A 23,816-nucleotide genomic window follows, 5' to 3' on the forward strand; every position below is an offset into this window, starting at 1 on the left:
TATGTGTATGCAGTGTCCTCAGCTTTTACTCTGAAAAGAGAAATCTTGTCTTATTGGTATCTTGTCTTATTTGAATGTTTCTTTAAGCTACAAAATAATGAACCATGTAATTTAGACTTTAGCAGCATTGCACTGAAGAGATTTATTAAAGAAGTTGGGCAGTGGTGTGCTACAATACAAGCTATTGACTTGGATAAAAGCTAAGAGAAAGCAAAGAAAGGATTAAATTTAAAATTATTGTTACAGCTGAAGGCTAACAGCAGGAGACCTAAAAAGCTTTTGTTCTAGTCTCTGTATTGTTTATCATAGTTATGAATAATCTCAACAGAGAAGCAAATAACAGGGGAGCAAAATTTTGTTATGATACAGATACTGGTTTAATAAAGAGTGGGACTTCAGAAAGTTTTAAGCTTTTTAGATAGTAAATCCCATATTTACTTTTTCCTGAAGAACAAAGCAGGTAACATGCAGGAAATATCACAGTTTTCAAAGCAAGGTTTATTGGTTTTATGTCTTGTGGCCACTGTGTTGAAAAATTATGGTCTAGGTACCATTGTAGGGGGTAAATGTGGAACATGACATCACATAAAATCTAGCTTTGCTAAATGCAGAGGATTCTGCAGTGGGGAGGAATTATAACTACAGTTAAGCTTCAGAGGATCAAAATTAAATGAATCAAGGCTGGCAGGTTATCATCACCAGAGATACAGCTCAGTAGAACTTTCAGATTTTAATATGTTTTAAAAAACTAAGTAGCAGGAAATTCAAATTCATAGGAAATGAAAAAGGTATCAAACCTTTAAATCATTTTTGCATTATTATCTGAAATACTTAATACATTATCAGCTAAACCATCTCAGAAAATATCTTACAGACCAAGAAGTGATTCAGGGAGAAATAGCATGAATGATAATCTCTCACATAAGATATGCTGAAAACATTAAAAATCTACATAAGGGCATTTAAAAAGTAACCACTGATACAAAGGATGTTCAATAAAAGCTGTTTTTCTTATCTCGTAGCACAAAAACAAGACATCATTTGATGTGATGTTGCAGTTGAAAATTAAAAACTCATAAAAGAAAATGCCATGTTACACAGAATATGATTAAAATATGGAATCTACTGCTAAAAGAGGCTGGTAAAGAAATTGGTATGATTCCAAAATCAGTTGCCAATTTATATAGGTAACAGTAATGTTATATTTAGCAGCAGTAAAAATGTAAAGAGAAAATTCAATTTTGTACTTCTGTTTTTCCGACCTTACACTAAGAACTGTGTTGAAGGCAGATGATTTCAAAAGTCCATACTGAATTATCTCGTGCTATTTCTGAAGTGTTGGGTTTGGCCTTTGGAACTGATTGTTACAGAGATTATTGGCCTGTTCTAGACCAGCATTTCCTGTGTTTTTATGTTTAAGTTGGCATGTCTGCTTCAGTAAGATCTGCAAGCCAAGAATCAGTAGAAACTGAATTGTAGATACAAATGCCAAGATGTGAAATTGCTTAAATAGAGGGTCAGACAATTGAGAGCTTTTTAGTAAAGCTGCTGTTTTGCTTTAAAACTGTGTATTGCTTCCTACCTGCAGTAAAGTCAACAGCAGAATTTCACCAAGGCAAATATATTTCCTGTCCTTATTGTCTTGATTCAAAGTACTGATTATCTCTTTAAAGCAATTTTGTAAAGAGATAGATCATCATTATAAAACAGCAGTATAGAGAAACATAGATTATTTTCCAATTATTATTATTGGAAATCTGGAGTTGTAAAATTTTTCATAAGTGGTGGTGGTCTTCAATCCCACCTTATAAACATAGCATGTGTCCTTCCAGACATGTTTTTTAAATTTCAGAAGTTGGCCTGCTTGAAATTGGAAGTTTTGGTATGCTTAGGTACATTTTAATTGGAAAATCTGCCTTTAATCCACTACACTTTTTTGTTTATTTGATAATCAAAAGCCCAAGTTATTTTTAGTATCACCCACTTTTAATTACACATATTATTTCATTATGTCATCAACACACTGTTATGTGTAGATGTAGGTAATTAATTGCAGTCAATTAATGTGGTCATTAAGAGAGATTTTAATGCAAATCAGCTTTTCTAATTGGAGCTAACAACATCCCAAGGTAGCCAGTAAAAAAGAAATTGATGTTAAACCAAGACAGGTCATCTGATCTTGTGAAATGGCAGCTGTTAACAGCAACCAAATGTCACATCAGGAAAAGAGTCAGGTAATGGCAGCAAGGAGCTTCTTCTGTGCTTATTAGTACAGTAAATGATGATATTGGTGGCTAATGTATGATCTGTTTTTCATTTCCTTGATGACACTGTAAATAAAGCTGATCTTGAAATAAGGTTATGAAAAATGCTCAGGGGAATCGGCAGAATATTTTGTTTCTACTTTATTGCTTTATGAAGGTGTCAAATCTCTAAAGTGAGATAGCAATTTAATACAAGTTGTAGCAAGAAAATATCTTTGGACATTGTAAATATTAAATATAAATTAATGTGAAGATACCATTTTTATCAGCTCTGGAAAGGAGAATTCACTGACAATATTGGAGAATTATAAAAGGAAAATAGATAGTACGTGCAGCTCTACAACCCTGATGGTAAAATTAATGTGTAACCATTTTACTGTCCTTCCTTTTTAAATTTTTTGGAGAACATTCACCTGCATTACATGTTTACTTTTGTCTTGAAGACTGGTTGGCAATTTCTATGCTTTAAAAGACTTATAAAAATAAATCTACAGTTTAAGCAGTAAAAAAAAAAATAAATAGTAATAAATATTTTAGCAGCAATAGAGTGCATTTGCAATATTAGGGCTCAGCCCTGGTAATAGAGTAGATTCAGTAATTTCAAAAAGCAGGGTACATGTAAATAGTTCTCTGAGCTGAGACTGATACCTTGACAGTCTTGCCTTCATTTTTTTGTGTTATTATTTATTTATTCTGTTATTTATTAATTAGAGTTCTTTTTTCTCCCTGTCAGAAGTTAGATTTTTATTGAAGTTCTAAAGAAATCCTGCAAACCAATTTTTTTTTGTTGTTTATAAATAACCCACTTTTAAATAAATCTTTAAAGCAAGAAGATTAAAATTATGTCTCTATAATAGACCAAGTTTCTTGCTGATATGTTGACACACTTGCACACAATGTGCATTTGCTATTCCTATATTTCTAGGGAGTGCACTTTAAAGGCTCATAACTCTTAAATATGTTTAGTATTCATAATGTTTTTCTTTTAGTTGATTCTAGAAAAAAAGCTACTTTTTATTGTTTGTAGGTACTGTAATTTTTTTTAACTCTTAATTTTCTTAACTTAGGTATTCTGGGTAATAGAGGCCAAGGCAACACATGCAATGGTAAAACTCAGGATGTATCACATATTGCATTTGGGTCAAAGATCCTTGGGCCACCTCCATCTTCAAACAGAAGAACCAATGCAAAGGTACCTGGCAAGGTAAAAAGGGCTAAATTCCAACCACACCATGGCCCTTTTGCAAAGGAAGATATTGATAAGGAGAGGAGTTAAACTAAAGGTTTATTCCAGAGGCTGCCTCCAGAGAACTGGGATAGGTCCCAGTGCCAGAGATCCTGTAACACCCAGAGGAGGGCAAGGGAAATGCAAGGGTGGCTCCAGCACAGGGCATGGGTTTATTGATCCCACAGGAGAGGAGGCCAAGGGGAAATCTGGTTGCTGTTGTCAGTGAATGTGGGGCTGTAGAGAGGCCAAACCTCTTCTAAGGGGTGCCTGAAAGGCCAAGGACAGCAGGCTCTAATTGCAGGGAGACCCTGACTAAATACAACAAAGTGATTCAGTACTGCAACTGAGCCACACGAGAGTGGAGAATTTCAAAACTTAAATGAAACAGGCTGATTCAGCATCAGACATAGAGATGCCTCTCTCTATTGAAATTACTCTTACCATTCTTTTCTGATTTTTTTTCTAGATTGCTGAAATTTCTCTCTCTCTCTGTGTGTGTGTTTGTGTGTGTAAATATTTTTCCTTAGGATGAGAGCCATAGTGCAGCACAGAAATTATATTTCAGGATTCTCTGATAGTCAGCCTTACAGTAGCTCCTGGCAATTACAATGCCAGGGAAAACACCTGATCCCAGTCTGCCAGCAACAAATATGCAGGTTTTTGGAATCTGATCAGGACTACAGTTTTCAGTTTAACACTGAGAATAAGGGATCCAGCCAACTCTTGTGTAGGAAGTCACTTGAAAGTCAGGTTGTAAAATGATATTCCTTTCTTCAAAGAAGAAAATACTCCTGAGGTCCAGAATAACTATAAGTTTTAGTCTTTTTATTCTGATAGTGAATTCTAATATTTTCCCTTTTCTTTGCATTGTTCCATTCACTCAGTGGAAAAAAAACCCTCTGCTTGCTACTTGACTGTAAAGATTGAAGATACCACACTGAATAGAGCCCACCGTGAGGTTTTGTGAAAAGATACTGTTTAAAAAAGATTTGGAAATATATATTTGGAAAAAAAGTGTAATTCATAATCTGTGTTTTACCTTTGAGTATTTTGAAAGCTGTTATATTTTTGTCTTTCATCAAGAAATAATGTCTTTCAAGGTAACAAAGACCTTGGGTAGCAAAACATCGTGCCAACTTCAAAATTCAGGAACGCCAACTGAAACCATACCAGAAAATGAGAGGTTGGAGTCACCACTGTGGCCATGCAATGATACTTTAGATCAAGGAGGCAAAAGAAGTACTCTCCAAACACCTGCAAATGAATATCAAAATGGTAAGAGCATAAAGCAAAGCATATGTAGACTTTTCAAACGGCCAAATTTTTGCATGATTGTGCCTTTGAATCTAGGACTTAATTCTTTGTTTTTCTAATCCTTTATCTACTTAATTAATTACTGAAGACATATTCATTAAATCATGATTTATTCTCCTGTATGAGGGTGAATAAATGCTCATTCTCTCTGCAGCTATTTGTGTTGTGAGTGATTGAGCCAGGGATCATCACCTGCTGGCAGTACCCACAATTTATACACATGCTCCTCTTTCCTCATGCTGTGAAAATAACTGAGCTGCTGCCATGGTTCTTGGTTGTTTTGCAGACTTTTGCAAGCCTGTTTTTTATAATTACTATGGTTTGCCCTTCTTCCATAGCTTGTGTTAAATTTTTCCTTCCTTGTGGCTGCCCTGTTCCTGCTGCCCTGCAAGATTCCCATGCTCTTTAAATGTTTGCATCCCAGTACAATGCCCCATATGCACACAATATGAGTCTTCACAGGCATTCCATTTCTGCATTGCATTGCAGACCCTGAAATTCAGACTCTGACAACACCTGTAAGTGGAGAAGCAGATTTTCAGCTCACCTCACCACAAGTACCATCGCCAGACAAGGACAGTCATATAAGATTATCTCCAAAAAATGCAGCCAAAGCCACATGGGAGATAACCAATGGTATGGTACTCATTTTATGTTATTTTACATTTCAGTTCTATGTGGTCTGAAGGAATGTTGTAAATTTCAAAGGACCGAAAAGCAGTTCATATAAAAAATAAACATCTGTGTTGTGGGGATTATGGAAATCAAGCACCCTGCAACAGAATTGCTTTAGAGCATTGATAAAGATTTGCAGGATTAAGCAGAGTACCAGAGCAGTGAATGAATATCAAAAGAAAAATTCCATGCTCTCATGATTAAAGGAAAAGAACTAAAAATAATTTATTCTTTAAATCCCTAATAAATTTAACACTGAATATTCCAAATATGAAATGTACAAGAAATTTTACTTGCCCTAGATAAGAGTTTAGAATATTAACTACAGTACCTATGTAATATCACAAGGGGAGGGGAGAAAGGAGGGGGAAAGGGTTGATTTGTTTATAGAGTTCAGTGGTGATTCATTTCTTGTTATTCACAGAAAGACACCTCAGCTTGCATTTTGAGTTTTTTCCCTTTCTCTGAGTTTTTTCCCTCTCTGCCAAAATTTTTTTTTTTTGTCATACATTATCTACTTCCTTTGCATGAGTCTGGGAATTGCATTCTTGGGGCAAAAGTATCCCTTGTCTCTATAAAAAGTAGTATTACTTTTTATTAGAAGGCATAGTCACCAATTTGAAAAGTGGTTGGACGATTCAAATGTGCTCAAAATTGACCAATAAGATTTTCCTTCATATTGTGAGTGATTTCCTTTGTGTTTATTCTTTGGGGATATTTAGAAATTATTATATACTCTGGCAGTTTCAGTAATTCATAATAGCTATTATGGGTTCCATAATTTGACTGAAAGAGATCCAAGATGTTCAGGCAAATAGAAAAGTCTTCTGGAGAATTTTTTCATTCCTTCCTATTTATGTGAATTTTGAGAAACCTGGGGCAGGAATCACTATCTTTACTTTGTTTTCATCTAGAACACCAAAACCTCTATTGAGTGACAGAATTTAAAAAAATTAATCAACACTTACTATTTTATGAAAATATAGGTGATATGAAAATACAGCTTTAGGGCAGTAGGCTGGCCTGTCTGAATGTCCTCATAAATTCAGAGGCAGAGAACTGAGGAAGAAAGATGTGTGTAAACTCTGCTCTTTGCTGTTTGAATGTCAAAGAATGAAAACTGTTTCTTTATAATCTTAGTTGTGTGTACAGACAGATAAATGCATTATGTGTGTTGGTAAGGTGCAGTTCTACAATTTTTTTCCCTGTATTTTCATTGCTTGTCACTGTTGTCACTCTCAGTCTGCAGATTTCTGTCTTTTTCAGTATATGAAGTTATCTCATTTTACATAGATGACTTAATGATTTCTTTATCAATTAGTACTGGATTTGTTTTTTCTGAAGAACTTCCTATAAGGAACTTCTTCATCAGCAAAGTCCCCTTCTAGGCTTTGTTCTGGACATCTTCCAAAGTGGGATAAACTTGACCTGAGAGAAGAGATAAAATGAATAAACACTGTTTATGCCAATCTTATTTACTCAATGCTGAAGCCTTCATTATAATGTTAGGCTGTGATTAGGAGCTTTAGCATAAGTCTGACTGTGTAGAAGAGCTAATTAGATGTTAAGGTGATCATTCTTGCATTTATGTTGTTTGCTGCAATATTGTGATTACGTAGTAGTTTGCATATTTTACTCAGAATGTACTCCAAATTATTCATTACAATTGACATGGAAATTATGAGTTAAAAAGAAATTCTAGCATAGTTTTTGTTGGAGAGGTAGAGGGATTTTGTTTAGTCCAAAACTCCCGGTATCTTTCACTTGTATTGAAAGACTGCTACACTCACTACAGGTTACAGAAGTTCCTGAACTCTGTAACCAGCATAAAATGTCATCTTCAAATCATACAGACTCTTTTGCCTGCCCTCTGGATATTTCATTAAGAATTATTACTGTGCTGTGTGAATGAATGTTTGGGTTTGACTTATTACTAACTCAAGTATATTTCTTCAACTCTAGAAATGAATGTAGTTCTTTACAGGGTGGCTTAGACTAAAAAAGCAGAATATTCAGGCTAATATTATAGAGATATTAATAAATTTAAAGTAGTTCTTTGTATTTATGAACTCCTTTTGGTCTGGGCAAGACATTATAATGGTGACTAAAGTGTAAGAAAATTTTTGGATATTTGAGGCAGAGCCAGGATTAGAAATCAGGAGTTTAAGTCTCTAACTGGCTCATGTTCTCTAAACACTTGATAAAAACTGTTGATCTAGGATTTCTTTTGCATGTTTTGATACTTCATTCAAAATTGGCTTAAAATCTTAAAAAGCAAGTGATTCAACACATTGTTTCCTTCAGAATTCATTACACAATTTTATCTGTAACGCCCTCTACAAATTAAATAGCAACAACTGCATTGTAAGTTATTCTAGAATGCAAACAGAACAGGTGAGATTGCAGTGTGGGAAGTGGGTTGTTGCTAAGTCAGTAGACAAAAATATTAAGCTACTCCTCTCTATGCTTTCCCAGTTGTATGTGCATAAGAATTAGTGAATTCTCCTGGAGTGGGTTGTACACTAAGTGTATAACCATACCCCAGAGGGCTCTGCACAGTGGTCTGAGCTATTAGTGCATATTTGTAAACCACAAAGGCAGCATGAGACATGTCAAATCTAATTTTATCATGGGGAAAAGACCTTCTGAATACTGAAGGAGTTTATGTTATGTATTTTGATGTCAGTCTCAGCACCGACAGGGAAACCTAATAAAATGTATCTAGATTAAACTGGAAGGGTTGGTGCCAGACTGGAAAGAAGACTGCAAAATGCTGAGATAAGAAAAAATATAAAAAGTTTCTTAGCTAGGTAACTTTTGAAGATTGTTTGTTTGTTTGTTTGTTTGTTTGGATAAATGCAGCAAGTAAAAAATTTTTTGCCTTAGGAAAAAGGGTAAACATCATTTTAGACTTAGCAACCAAAAAAGCTGGGGAAAGGATTCTTCACATCCTGAAGAGTTGTCGAGTTGCAGTTTGGGGATAAGTAATATTTTTGTATCATTTCTGTATAGCAATTTCTGGAGCTGTGAACAAGGCATCTCTCCAGGTCCTAAAACTTTTAAAACAATCTAAAAGAATCAGTCTTGATGGGCCAGATTCCTACAGAATAAATAATTGAATAATTGAAAATACTGATTTAGTGTGACAGAGTTTTTCAGTCATGTTAGGTCACAGAATCAGTTGGGGAAAAAGCAGTTCCTGAGTCTTTGTCCTTGAACATCCAAAGACTGTGTTCAGCCTCACTTGAAAAACTCATGAAAATATCCCTCTTTTCATTTCATTTTTATAGGGGAAATGGTAGCTTAATAAAGGTAGCTTATATAGATGTAAAGTATACCGAAAGCATAACATTGTGAAATGTTCATGACTGTGTTTTCTCTTAGGATTTCAGTTGTTTTATTTGTGTACCACCCTTCACATGTAATTCCAATTGCCTATAAAAATGCTTTATCAGAGGGATGTGACACAATCTTGAATGATAGTAGACTGGAGAATTCTGCCCCAACACCCTCCTTTGAAAAAGCTGTAGTTATAGATACAGAACTAAAAATCATTTGGTTTATTCATTGAAGGGTGTTTCCTAGAAGTTTTGAGTAGTCTCACTCATTTCTTGATGCTCTTTGAAAAACTAGTCCAAAATATTTATAAAATAAATGGAATCACTTGCATGTTCAGCTTTCAAGGCTTATAATAATTAAAAGCAGAATCCACTACATTGTTTTAAACCAGAAAGATTTTCTAATAGAATAAGAGTTTACTTGAAAAGCCTTGGGAGTTCTGACTAAAGATGGTCTTCATGAGGAGATTGAAAAATGGTATTTTCTGGAACAAGAAGGGGCAAGCCATGGCCATATAAGATACATCAAGTCCCAACCTTCCCCTGGTTCCTGGATATTAACTGGAGTTTGGTAGCTTTACTGTCTGTCTTCAGTAAACTGGAAAAATCACAGCAGCGCAGTAAGAAGACAGCTGTTTCTCCTGGCATCTCAGTCTTCTTTCTTTTGCCTTCATTTATGGTGATTCAGACTTCCTCCCACCCTCTCACTACTCCCCAGCTGCTGAATGTGCCTGAAGTGGTAATTCTAACAAAACTAAAAGTAAAATATTACAGTAAAGCACAAAATACCCTTCTAAATTTACTATCTTCTGTGGTGGCAAGCACTTTATTATTGCAATGCTGCTTTATTATTACATTTTTAGTATTTTTTCATTGGGTTTTTTTAATATGGTTGATGGTAACTTTGTTTTATGGAGCTGGAAAGTTTCAATATCTAGTGAATAATCCACACCACACTACCTTTAATGAAGATAAGGGAGTATTGCATACTTGAGCAATTCTCCTTTTCTTAGATGCTATTTGAGATTGGTTGTAATCAATCAAATTGACATTTTTTTCTATACCATCATTCCAAACAGTAAAATATAAGTTAACAATAAGAACATAAAAATGGTCTTTTCATGTGTATCTGGTGCACTCAATCTTTAACTCCATTTCTGTAGTTTATTGTTTGTTTTAAAATTGTTAGATTAGTTGTGGCTGTATTCAGGGAAACCTGGTGAATAAAGATATCTTTATACATTTTTCATGTCACACTTTTTTATCAGAACAGTAGTTTGAAATTGAGATTTAAACCATAAGTTCTGAATGTAAAAGTGTGGAATTTCAGCAGTAAAGAAGGAGCAGATTGTATTATTATGAACTTTCCACCAATGTGTTGTTATTTTTTTAAATGTCAGATACAAAAAATGCCTTTAGAAAAAGATCAATGGCCATATTAAATACAATCATGCTCTCCTAGAATAAAATTCAGTTATGGGTTTCAAATCTTGATGGCTAAACAGTTTCAGGTTTACATGTCCTGTACCAGAGCCTGTGTACTTTTTGAGCTCTGTTTAGAAATTTTATTAGCTTTGCACTTTAAAGCAACCTGATCTTTTTCATTGCATCCTCATCACTCTTATTCTTCTTTAATAGCAAAATATTTCTGTATTAGAAAAACTTAGTTTGCTGTACAACTTACTGAGGAAGTGAGAATGATCAGAGTAGCTGACAATTCACATATTTTGGCATTGTAATTGTGTGTTTCAGATACATGGGTGTTTCCAGAGAGGTTCACTGAGAGCATTCAGTTGGATAGCAAGGAGCACTTTGAAGCTACTGCAAGTTCAGCCTGCTGTGATTTGCACTTGGAAGCTTCTGGAAGTTCAGCCTGCTGTGATTTACCCTCAGCCCAGAATGCCTCTGTTGAACCTCCTGGCAGGGAAACAGCTGATCACCAAAGGAGTAAGAAAGAGGTTTTCACATTTTCATCCAAACCTCGATCAGCTCCTTACGGAACATCTCCCAACATATCCCCAGAAAGTTCCATTTCCCCACTGGAGTTGGAGCCCGACAGTAACGGAGAACAGGAGCAAACCAAAACTGAAGATAGCTTTGAGCAAACCAAAACTGAAGATAGCTTTGAAGGAGCTGACAGCAGTGAGGAGGTAGGACACTTTGTGCATGTGACTCCTGATAAAGCCTAGAATCCTCAAACGCCTAGAATGAGATTCTGTCTTCAAGGCAGACAGAGAGGATAAATCATCTTTTCCCCATACACCAACGGGTGGATTTGTCTCTGTCAGGTTGCTGTGTCTAACCAGGACTCAGAGCAGGTGTACTCTGTGTAACAAGTTGACAAAAGAAACCTAACTCTGTCAGCCCCTATGCTAACAGAGAGATGCCAGAACTGTGCATTATTACAACAAAAAAAAAAAAAAAACCTGCATCATAGATCTGAGTGAGATCCAAGTCCTTTATGGTTGCTCAAGACTTCAGTAAATAAGACTTCATTGCATTTTTTAAAACTGCAAATGGAGACTGGTTTTGCTTATTGACATGGCTGAAAAGGAATTACAAAATTCCAGCTTTTGGATGTCACTTGATTATTGGTATTTCTGCTGCATATTCTGTCTGAGCATCACCAACTTAAATTCCTTTGCAATGTGGAAATCTTCCAGCAATGAAATTAATGAAAGAAAACAATCTTTTAGTATACCTATCTAGTATAATTTGATACTATGTAGAAATTTGCTGAATTGTCAATGTATGCAATAATTTCATTATGTCATTACAGTGACTGCTAAAGTTCCTCCTTTTATGAACATTCTAGTATATTTCACTTCTATCTATAAAATCTGTTTCTTAGCATTTGAATCTGCAGCTCACAGCAGAGAAATAAAGTGTAACTGAGTTGCATAATAGCAAGATACGCTGAATTTAACTGTTTTACAAAATAACTGCGAGAATCAAACTATAAATTTCCAAAATGTGTACCATTAATAAAACTGAGGGATTATCTTCTTGAACATACATTTCATGCTGTGTAATCCTGGACTCACTGAAGTCAGTAACAATCTTGGATCACTTTCATGTGCAGCAGGATTGCACCTCAGCTGTGAGAGGCACTGCAGGTGATACTGCCTGACATCCTCTGTGGGAACATATGGCAGATCATGAGATGAGGATGAGGCTGCTCTCATCCTTTCCTTCTTGGGAATAAGAACACTGAGGCTAACACTAGATGCACTCCTGCGTTATTTCTCTTTTCATCTGTTCAGTCCTGCTGATTGCTGTTGAGATGGGGTATGTGTGAACATCATACACTTGATTCATGGGATATTTTGCAGGGACTTTGTTAGAAGCGTGGATATAAGGTTAATAAACTAACCTCTAAAATTCTTAAATTGTATTGAAATGGTAATGAATATGATATCCAGTACCATATGATTACCAGAGCAGAGCAAAGTGATCTCAGCAGGAGTTACTGCTTCTACATTTAAGTTGAAGATGCAGTGTGAAAATATGAAATATTAATAATTCAATTGAAAGACACTATCATGGACACATTGCTTAGTTTTGGTTTACAGCTGTAATAAATTCTATTGAAATTATAAATGTCAGGTAAGACACAGGTCTTGGATGTTACCAGCATTCAAAATCTGACCTGACATTTTGAAAAGTGTAATCAGCTTCAGATGTAAGAATATGTTTATGGTATAGTCAGTGTATTTGCCAGGAGAAGCAGCTGTTTTTCAGAATCCTTGTAAATTTAGAAACAGGAGGCAGAGATTAAAGAGAGATTTTGAAGTGTTAAGGTTATGTAAAACTGAACTGTTTTGATAAGAGGGAACCAACCACTCTTGCTTTGTTTCCTAAATTTAGGATGACAACAGTGAACTCATCCAGAGTGCTGAGAACATTGAGAACAGCCACAGCAGACAAGGAACACCTGATTCAGCAGTTTTTAAAGAGATGCCATTAAATAAGATGTCACAGGGAAATGAATACTGGAAGAATAAGGAACACAGCAAATATAACTTCGAAGAGGCCGTCTTATCAAAACCACAGAGTTCCACCATGACAAAAACAGAATCTATTAGCTTTCAGAGAAGTTTAAAGCCTATCCTTTCTCTTTCTCCAATTCAAAGTAAATCCAAATCCTTTAGAGTAATTAGAAATGTATCTGAAGAAACTGAAAGATATGAAGGTTTTTCAGATCAATTCGAAAGATCTGTCAGTAAAACATCTCTCAAGAAAGTTTCAAATGGAAATTCATGTCTGACAGCACAGACTTTTGTAAGTGATTTTTACTTTGAAATTGAATTACTAGATTGTGTAGAGAAGCTATATTAGATATACCCATTTGCATGAAGTGATTAATAGTACATCTTTCATTCTGATATATTCTGGCTTCATCATAACTGCATTTACTGTGCTCGGTCTGTTGAAAGTTGATTTTGTAGGGGTTTGTGGAACACAAAATCATACTCCAAATAGAACAGAAATCACAAAGGTTTGTAGATAAAAAGATGTGTCACTGAGCAACTCACATTTTGGAAATAAATTAGTTAGAAAATAGTTTGGGGCTGAAAGGTTACAGAGGAAAATTGGCAGATTTTAAATTGCTGTGTTAACGAATGACCACAGCAGGAGTGTTAATTTGGGTACTTCATGGTCTCTCTGTGTCAGCCCTGAGCAATGATGAATTATGTGCCTGGGAGCCAGCAGTCAGCCCTGGATGGCTGGGGAGAAAAACAGGGCAAGGACAGGGAAAGCACCCAGGGCACCTCAGCAGCAGGGCCCTGCAGGCTTCCTTCCAGCAAGCCTTAGCTTTGCCATTTCTTCAGGAAAGGTGGTGAATAACTGGTGGTGGAGGTTTTTTCACAGACGTTTGTGTGTTTGCTTTTTTGCATCTATATGGCCTTTGCCTTGTGACAGTGAATTTCAAAATTTAACTGCTATTTGTGAGGGAAAAAAAATATGTATCTTCACTTTTTTAATGCATTGTCTCATTCCTGGTGCTTTCTTATTCTTCTCTTTGCTATAAAAAAACAATGAATTTTTTTTTACTTAATATTCTTTCCTCTGCCACTTCCTGACTCATGGCGGTGTATCAGATTCCCTTGCAGGTGTCTCTTTTACAGGTCAGGGAGTTCTATGGTACTTAGTCCCAGGATTGCTGTTTTGTGAATTTTTTTGGATAATTTTGCCCAGGGATGTTGAATTAAACTCATTATCTTTATTGTAAGCATTATCATTATTGTAAGCATGGGGTTTGTTTTCTAATATCTTGGATATATCTTGAATTTCTTATTGTATCATTGGTCCCCAGGTATTGCACACTTCTGGGGACCAAAAGAATAGACTCCTCTCTTTTGCAGGGGCTCTCAGCTTTTCTGTGTGTCCTTGATGGGGAAATGCTCATCCTGCCCTGGCACAGATTCATTTTCGTGAAATGAGTCTCTTTTAGTGCTGGTGCAGGATGGGGTTTAGGTGTCTCAGTGCTGTGAGGTTGTGTTTCACACTGGGGATTCTGGAAATCTCTTCCTGCATCCTGCAAGTAGTTTGTTGGACTGGTGAAGGCTCTGCACTTTTCCTGATAAAAACAGAACATCCTTTTCCATGAAGGTTGTGGAGACTGGTTTCCTTTGGGAAAGAAGAAGATTAGGGGGAAGCAAGGGGAGTGAAACACAGCAGTGCAAGTGAAAATCAGAAGCAGTGCTGAGACTTTATTGTCATGAGAAGTATCAGTGGCTGGTGATTTAAAAGACTATGAAAAGCAAAAAAATTAAAAAGCAAAGAAAATCCTTTTAATAGCAGCATATGTTCTATGAATTTATGATCTGGAAAAGACATTAGAAGTGCCACTAGTGATGTAGAAAATGTGGAAGAAAGCAATGCATGGGTTCATTTCTATTTGGAAAGAAGATAATGTTTCTGTAATTTTCAGTGATAGGAAAAGCCCCAGTTGATACCAATAATCTGATTCTCTTTTTCTTAGAGATGGTAATATGCAGTGAATATGTATGATAAAATTTGTTTGTATTTTTCATTCCCTTACCCTCCTATTATAGTTTATAGAAATTTAATCCTTCTTTTTTCCAGTAGCTACTTACATCTTTGCAATTAAATGTATTCCTTGTTTCCTGATACTTTCAGGTTTTAGAAAATTGTTCCAATTGCAGTTCAATTATGTTTATTACTTATCATAACTGTAACCTATTTGTCCATAATAAATGAAATTATACATGTTTTACTTTCCTTAAAGATATTATCTGTGTTTAATGCAGTCATCAACTTTGTCCTGTAGAACACAGCTAAGTGTAGCCTCTCTGGGTGGATTGCAGTTGATTACTAATTTAAACAATAAGATTATTACCATACTGCAGTTGTAGCTGTAAATGTATTGCACATGTGATTTGTTCCTTGTATTTTTTTTCAAGAACAAATTCTATTATTAATGTATAGAAACTCATTAGCTACATTTTGTTTTATTGCTACAAAACATGAGATTAAAGTATCTAGCAGATCTAGGTCTTACACTTGATCAAGTCTTAAAATTTTAAGGAAGCCCTTCCTTGGAGTTCTTTGACATTTCTTTTTGTGCTCATACAAGGGACTAGTAAAGGAAAAAAAGTGCTTAACCAAGTCTTGTGCAATTGATTTGCCTGCTGCTTAATATGCTTTAAGGACCTGGTTTCTTGCAATGTTTTATTCATGTGTTAATAGAGTTCTCTATTATTAAGTTCAAATATTTTTAATTAAGAAAGAAGTATAGCCCTCTGGGAAATATTGCGAGCATGTAGATAGCTGGTAATTAAAGTTTTCCACACGTACAACTACATTCAAACAATTCTGAATAAATCATTTGAACCTAGAAGAATTCAAATGTCATTATATATGAAAAAAATCCTTTAAACAACAGGTTTTAGCAATCTAGCAAAAGTTTTAAGTGCTTAATAAAAATATTTTATTGTAAGGGATGTATATTCAAATAGACAAGATAAGCTTTTAATTACTAAATGAAGTATTAATTTTAGACAAATTTAGGAGTATTGCAAAATTACTTCTTACATCAAAAGATTCTCCTAAATTACAAAGTTAACTTAATTTCAAATTCAGTTTTCAAATTCTCTGTTTAAAAACCAACAAAGACAATGTAAAATTTTTGAAAAGGCTTTTTGGTAGCAGTCATCTAAACTTGAAGAATAAATATTCCAAACTATTTCTCCTTCATTAGTTTATTTTAGGGGATGTTTAACACAGAAAATGGTCATAGCATCTCTTTTCCTTCCTGAGTGTGATATTTTCAGAGTGAGACCATTAGAGGAAAAGAAAACAGAATGACAATTTGAAATAAGCTGGGGAGGGGAACAGCAGATGTTTAGAACGATGCTGTAATAATTCCACAAATCTATGCATCTTTCTTTATAGATGTAAAGGAAAAGACAAGCAAGTCTGGGCAATTTTTTGTGCTTTTATTAAAAAGAGAATGAGTAAAAAGTTCTTTCAATAGTTAGTGCTTTTATTCTGCAGAGCACCAGTTCATTCTGTCAGTTTAATGACTGCATACCAATTATATGAAAGAAGAAAGATAAGCCAAGCTTCTCTTATAATAATCAAATAACTGCAGAAGGTTTAAATATAGGAAAATTAACAGGAAATCAGCTTGTTCAATAAGATCAATAAAAGTCACAGCAGCTGCAGGTCTGGTAGAATATTGATACATTAGAGCAAAGCAGGCTCCCCAAGCACAACAAAGGGCTTTGCGTGAGGTGAACAAATGACTGATAGTCCCTGAGCTAGCAACAGGCATTCAGAAAGGGTCTGGAGAAAACATCTCACATTATTTTAGGATTAAAAATGGTAGCAGTCATCACAATATTCAGGAATTAAGCTTGGACCTCATTAGTGAGGTTTGTAAAAAAGGAATGGTAAACGTGCAAACTGCTACTGTCATCTTATGCTTTGTATCTTCTGTCATCTACTTGTACCTTGTATCTTATATACATAGGAAGAAAGCAATGGAGTTTAAATTTCACCATGAATTCTGGTGTAAGGTGACTTCTATACCCCTGAAGATACACTAAAACATTGCACACCACATTTCATAGCAAGAAAAGTTGTACTGCTGACTTGTGTGTGTTCTTGAGGTCCTCAGTTACCCAGTGCCTTCTCACAGCAAAAGAGACTTGAGATCCTCCCTTCTGCCACGAATATGATACATTCCTGGTCTAAAAGCTCCATTCTCTAGAATCAAAGCTCTGTCCCTCTTTGGGATGGTGTTATACACGATCTCACAGCTCACTGGCCAATACTGCAGTGCTCTAAATCCATTCAAGTCCTGATCACTGCCTGGATTCCCTTTTCAAGCAGAAATGCTTTGTACTTACATTTAGAACCAAAACTAAATGTCTCAAGTATTAGACTTGTTCCTTTGTGAAAGAGCAATCTATGTGGACCCTTTAAAAAGGGGAAAGCTTTGCTTAAAAGAGGTGTTCTTTAAACAAAGATAGTGCCAGCAGCAGGTTGGGTGACTTTAAACTGTCTTGTCTTAAGGTTTTGAGCAAGGCTTAAGTATCAACTGCAAAATGGTCAGTATGTGTTTGCAGCTTTTGGCCTGTGGATCAAGTTAGGTGTAACAATTAGGGTTATATTAACAATTCCACCAGTGGAGTTGAAGTGAAAGGACATTGAAGTTTACTTGAAAATTCATTCACTAGCAAACTGCCAGAATAACCTTTGAAATCTAGTGTTGACATGGTTTTCCAGAGAAGTTTTATGCTGTGCTTGACCAACAACTAAATGTTACATTGATGGTGTTGATGATACTGCGATAACTGTGGGATTGGCTTTAATTCAAGATCTGCATTTAACAGCTGATGGATTTTTGAACTTCTTAAGGCCTGTTTTTATCTTCCTTTTTTAATTGAAGTGGAACAGCAGCTTCACCAAACACCCTGGATCAAAACTGTAGTTCATTACCGTGCTTGCGGTGTTCTTCCTTCCTGGAATTGTTTTAAATATGCTTGATCTTCATAGAGTAACAGAAATCTGTAAACTAATTTTTTTCTAGTAAACATTTTGTTTCTCTTTCAGTATTGAAGCTTTTTGAAGATTCTCTGAGAGACTCTCCAAGGTCTCTCTGGGTTTCATTCATCTATTCTGTTCGGTGATCCTGTCTAGATTGTTGACTTTTCCATTTTATTTCACAGGAGTATGACAGGAAAAAGTACCAGTCAAATAGACTGAGTTCATCTGAACTACAGATGCTGGCCAGCACGAAGAGACAACAAAATGAAGAATTATGGGATGCTGGGATTTCCCATGGGCTGGGTGCCACACTGATCAATTGCTGCAATGTCACCCTAAGTATGAGCAGTGATGATGATACAGCAACCTGGAACTCTGGTTTCTCACCAGTAAGTCTAAACCCACAGTATTTTCTCAGGGGTCTTGAATGCTAAATTTTCTTTGAGTAGAGTTGAAATTTAAGGTATCATTACCAAGGGCTCTTAGAACTTATCAAGGAAAACATTTAACCAAGACATAAGCAATTCCAGCATGTTCTCTAGTGTCACCATGGAAAAAGAGCAAATCTGTTATATATATTCCTTCCTAGAATTCTGAATAATCATGTAGGCTGTACAGTTCATCACAATAGTGGCTGACAACCTGCAGGTGTGTGATATAGTACTTAAAAATAGCTCCAAAATGAATGAAACCCAGATATACCAGTCAGCAGCTGCATTATAGTGTGAGTAATGGAAAATAATTGCTTCTTACAATGATAAAGTCTCATTACTGAAAAGCTAAATGTTTAAAGAACTCAAGCAGGAGAAAGCAGCAAAAAGCTGCAGTAGTTCTGAGCACTTAGTATGTGATCATTATGTGTTTTACACCTTGGATCATTATTTGTCCTGGTACAAAGTGGTACAGAATCACACACAGCTGCACTATGTGACAGTGCTGCTATAAGAAGCAGAGTATTTGTTGCATTTCAGCAAAAAGTACTGAATGTATGAAAGCACAGAATAACATTTCTGGAACTATATAAAAGTACTAGCAGGAGCTGCTGTGAAACTAGATAACCTCATACTCCATATATATATCAGCAATATAGCTGTTATTTTATTACAGTAGAGGCAATAATAAACAATGAATGTGGCTTAAGTAAAGCCCATAGCACAGCTCTGAGGCAAATCCAATGTTAGGAAACTAAACCCAGCTGTGTTGCCCCAATATACACTATTGCAGAGTAAATGCTCTAAAATGTTAGGGGCAAATTACCTTCAAGGGTCTACAGGGTCCAAATAGAGGCCTGGAGCAGCAACTTTCCACAGTGAATATCAACACAGTGCTGGAACTTTGGAGTACCCTGTTAAATGAAGGTTTCAAATGAGAAGAAATGTGTTGATAAGTGGGTAACTGTACAAATAAAAACTTGATTTACAGAGGAATATTTTGCAGGACATCAGAGAAACATTAGTTGGTATTAACTATTTGATATACATCTCCATTAGGCATTTTGTTAATTTAATATTTCCAATGTGTTTTCTCCCTGCTCGTTAAATAGGCTCAAACATCGTACAAATCTGCAAGACCAGAAAAATGGAACTCAATTAAATATAGAGAATAGCAGTCTCATTATTTTTTTAGTAGTTTAATTATAAGGAAATTGATAAGAATATTTAGACACATCAGGTTTGGTTATTACAAATTACATGACTAAAACAAAATGAACTTTTAAAGTAAAATGTACTGCTGCAGTATTCAGTGAAGAACAATGTGATTGCAAAGAGTATTCTTTGATCTTACTGCCTTGATCAACTTCTGTAGCTTCAATCTAAAATAGTGTTTAGATATATTAGGTTAGTAATATAAATTGCAATTTAATAATTGTAGTTTTTCATAACAGCCCTTTATTGCTATCTTTCTCTACATAATTCAAGCATACAAAACAAGATTTTGTCTTTGAGAGAGCTCTTCACATTTCACTCAGCTGACTGAAGAGTTTGATGTGCCTTACACATTCAGCCTTGTCAGTTTTCTCCTCTGCATTTTGCAAGGTGGACATTGAGGGTTCAAGATACAATGGCAAGAACCTCATTTCCAAGGAGGCATAACTTAGGGAAGAAACATGAACTTTCTCAGATAAAGATTAATTAACCACGTAGTCCCTCTCAAAAATAATGAAATTCAGCTTTTGTGGTCTTCCATACCCATTTACCTCAGCCTTTGTGGAGAGCAGCACTGGACCAGCACTGGACCAGTGTCACTCAGTCCCCAGAATCTCCTGCTGCACTTCATCTTTTCCTTGCTGAGATATCAGCCAGAGCACCAGCTATTCATGGATATGATGGAAGTTTTTTGAGTATGTACTTGGTGTTTAACACTACTCAATGTAATTCTGTTCCAACATTTGGGAAAATGCAGAGTGTCTATGTGAGGGTGATAATTCACTTTATAGTCCTTTGGTATCTAAGAAGGCTTTAACAACATTTGTTAATGGAGGTGATTATTTAATCACCCCACATTCTTTTAACACAGAAGCTTTTAAAAGAGTAGTTGGGGGGATTATTCGTATGCTGCTGTTAAATGTCAGGATATTTTTATATTATTACAACATTTCAGAAGGCTTGGGAGTAGCAGTGCTGTGCCGCTATTCAAATGGTTAGCTGAAAGTCTTTAGTCATGCATTCTCATTCTGTAAGACCTAAAATAATGGAGTTATAGAATACTTTCATTTGGAAGGGACCTTTAAAGGTCATCTAATCTATCCCTCCTACCACTGGACAAGGATACCTTCCCCTAAACCCAGTTGCTCGGGTCCCCATCCAACCAGGCCTTCAACATTTGTAGGGATGGGCAGTCACAGCTCCTTTGAGCAATCTGCTCCAATGCCTCATCACCCTCATTGTAAAAAACTTCTTCCTAGCATCTGGTCTAAATCTACACTCTTTTAGTTTAAAACTGTTGCCCTTTGTCCTGCCACAACAGGCCGTACTAAAACCTCTGTCCCCATCTTTCTTGGAAAGCCTCCTTTATGTTCTGAGGGGCTGCAGTAAAACCTTCCCAGAGCCTTCTCCATGCTGAAACCCCAACCCTCTCAGCCTCTCTCCACAGAAGACATCTTCCAGCCCTCTGGTAATTTTTGCAGCCCTGCTCTGAGCTCACTCCAGCAGGTCCAAGTCTTTCCTGTGCTGAGGAGCCCAGGTGGGGTCTCACAGGGACACAATTCCCTCCCTGAACCTGCTCCAATCCTTCCTTTGGATGCAGCCCAGGATACAATTGGCATTCTGGTCTGACAGGTCATGTCTGGCTCTTCAACCCCCCATACTCCAAAATCCTTCTCCACAGAGCTGCTCTCAATCCCTTCATCCCCCAGTACCAGTAAACTCATCATTTTCTCAACTTCCAGTGTTTATAAAGTGTTTCTTTTATATATATATTTATTCCTTATACATATTTCTTATGTAAAAAATATATGTGTAGAATAAAAGCAGATTTGTTTTATGTCTCTGATCTTTAGTACCACTATCATTTAAGAGAATTTTCAAATGTTCAATCCTTCCAAACTGCAGAAAACTTTTCAGATAAATAGACAGATAGATAGATAGATAGATAGATAGATATAGATCTGTAGCCATCTTCCAGTTGCATAGGTAAATGATTTTAGCAGTGCAGTGTACAGAAAAGAAATAGAAATATTCCTTATATTGGAATTTGAGAAATTAAGTACGGCTTGAAATTCTTGTCATGATTAAACTTTCATGCTTACATGTGTTTCCAGGTTGTATCTCTCTAAATCTTTAAATCAGTAGTATCAATTGCTTTCTCTTATGTTTTTCAAAGATAAATAAGGAGTATTTTCTTACAAATTTTTCTTCATTTTATACATTTGTGTCCTTTAGGTGGAATCTATGGCAACAGCACCACCAGAAGGCAGCTTTTTGTGTATCTTTAATTTTGAAATACCTTTGATGTTTTGCAAGGCAGGGCAGGGTATAATCATGTTAGATAGTGAATTTATGTATCAAAGTAATAAACCACATTCTAAGTGAGTTTAATTTTTTTCATCACTTAACCATTTTTAGCCTGATTTCTAGAGTCATTGAAAATTACTTGTTACTGATTTTAATGAATCTGAGAAACCCTTGTCAATGTAAAGGCACATAGATCAATCATATTATTGAGCTGCAGTTAGAACAGATGTCCTTAACTACAAAACAGATATACTGAAATTGTGGATTTATATTCTATGATAGTCTACCAAGAACTGAATATATGCTGTCAGGAGAAAACGTTGAAATGTAAGTGGTTTAGCTGCTGCTGTAAACTATGACAGCCAAAAAGGAATAAAATCACTTTGAATATTATACATTAGCTAGTATAGCCTCAGTTATAAATATGAAAAACTTCTGCTTTAAAATGGGTTTACTTTGAAGGAGAATTGTAAACTCTTGTAAAATGTGTGTGGGGCACAGTTTCAATTCAAAAATATGTGTTTGTAGAACTAAATATTTTTAAATATTTTATTTGACCATGTCTTACCTGAATGTTTTCTTAAATCTTAAGGCCTACAAAAATCCATGCTTGATTTGCAACACTGTGAAAGACACAGTTCTGTATATTGCAGAATGTCATGTGAAGTTTATATTCACAGATATATAAATTATCCAAGAAAATTTGCAAAGCTTAGAAAACATTTCTGTTTAAATGCCTTGCTTTATTCTAGAGATCTTGTAAGACTTTCTTGCTTTGTCAGAGAATTGGCCCATTCAGCTTCTTGGATTGTTGTTTCCACACTTCAGACACCAATTAAGACACAATCCAAACATTTTGGAGAAAGATCTATAGGAGAATTCAGGATATCCTACTACATATGGTCCCTGTTTCTCATCAGAAATTCAAAGGAGAAAGATGATTCTCCTAATTGCTCACTGATATATCCTGGAAGCTTGTAGTGATATAATAGTGATATAATGTTGCATTAGCAGAATCCAGATTATGCCCACCACTAAAACCTGTCTTTCAAGTTAGGAGTACTCACAGAGAAGAAAGATTACTTGTTCCACAAACAACTCCCTAAATATAAATTCAGTCACATAAGTCTTGATCTGAAAAATATTTGAAATAGTACTTCCAGGTTCATACCTAATTTGTGGAAGGTCTTTTGGCCTCCTTTGTGAGTCTTCAGAAAAGAAAGCCACTTAACACAGAAATGGTCTGGCAGAAGTGAAGCTGACAGACAAGAGGAGTGTTATTCAAACCCAGAATTATGCCAACTGTGAGCTCAGTTTGACAACCCCTGGAGGGATCTGTTCACATCAAGTCAAATTGCAGAACTGAGGAAGAGTATTCTTTACTATGAAATGAGACTAAAAATTATTTAGACAGATATTCTGGTTCATAGACTGACTAATTCACTCTCTGTCTTGTCTTCATCTTCCACTAGCTATCATCTGGGAATTGCACTATCCACCACCAGGCAGTGAGTCAGATTTGGTAGCAATTAGGATGTCATTCATCCTGAACATATATTTTACAAAATCCCTTTCCCTTTCCATTTTCTGAAACCATGAGGACATACTCAGTTTTATACTAATTTTTGTTTTAAAAATAATTTAATAACACTTTTTTATTATTTTAGCATTTAATGTACTAAATTGAGCAAGTATTGTAAATGTATGCTTACATTTTCACTTCTTTTGCATTTCCTTCAATGATTTATTTAGAACTGCTTTTGAGGTGTGTGATAATGGCAGGGAGAGTCTCTTGTGTTAAAACCACGCATATTCTGGGAGAAAATGTATTGGTGGATTTTAGAATTCTTGAATTTTTACATCAGTTTATGAATATTGATTTTTCTTGCAAATAACTCTGTTTAATGCCATAAACCAAATGTAGTTTGAAACTTTTGGAGCATGTACTTACAATGGGCAGGTAAGATTTGACTGGGAAATGATCATGTCTTGTATGAATATTCATACATTCCACTGTCAGCTATTC

The 23,816-nt window shown here is 35.6% G+C and overlaps 1 protein-coding gene across 7 annotated transcripts in view; it reads left to right on the top strand.

Annotated features, from left to right (window-relative positions):
- Window positions 1-23,816, top strand: part of CFAP20DC (CFAP20 domain containing) — a 66,651-nt gene that overhangs the window by 23,647 nt on the left and 19,188 nt on the right. For 4 of the 7 annotated variants that reach the window (XM_064723853.1, XM_064723851.1, XM_064723854.1 and 1 more), the window contains 6 exons: window positions 3,332-3,468; window positions 4,593-4,767; window positions 5,296-5,442; window positions 10,572-10,969; window positions 12,687-13,100; window positions 18,020-18,226. In XM_064723853.1, coding sequence (XP_064579923.1) covers window positions 3,332-3,468; window positions 4,593-4,767; window positions 5,296-5,442; window positions 10,572-10,969; window positions 12,687-13,100; window positions 18,020-18,226 — 1,478 coding nt within the window. Of the gene's footprint in view, window positions 1-3,331; window positions 3,469-4,592; window positions 4,768-5,295; window positions 5,443-10,571; window positions 10,970-12,686; window positions 13,101-18,019; window positions 18,227-23,816 lie in introns of those variants that run through there. The other 3 variants (XM_064723852.1, XM_064723855.1, XM_064723856.1) reach the window with 3 other exon arrangements.

The sequence above is a fragment of the Zonotrichia leucophrys genome, chromosome 12, assembly GCF_028769735.1.
Source record: "Zonotrichia leucophrys gambelii isolate GWCS_2022_RI chromosome 12, RI_Zleu_2.0, whole genome shotgun sequence".
Classification (NCBI taxonomy): domain Eukaryota; kingdom Metazoa; phylum Chordata; class Aves; order Passeriformes; family Passerellidae; genus Zonotrichia; species Zonotrichia leucophrys.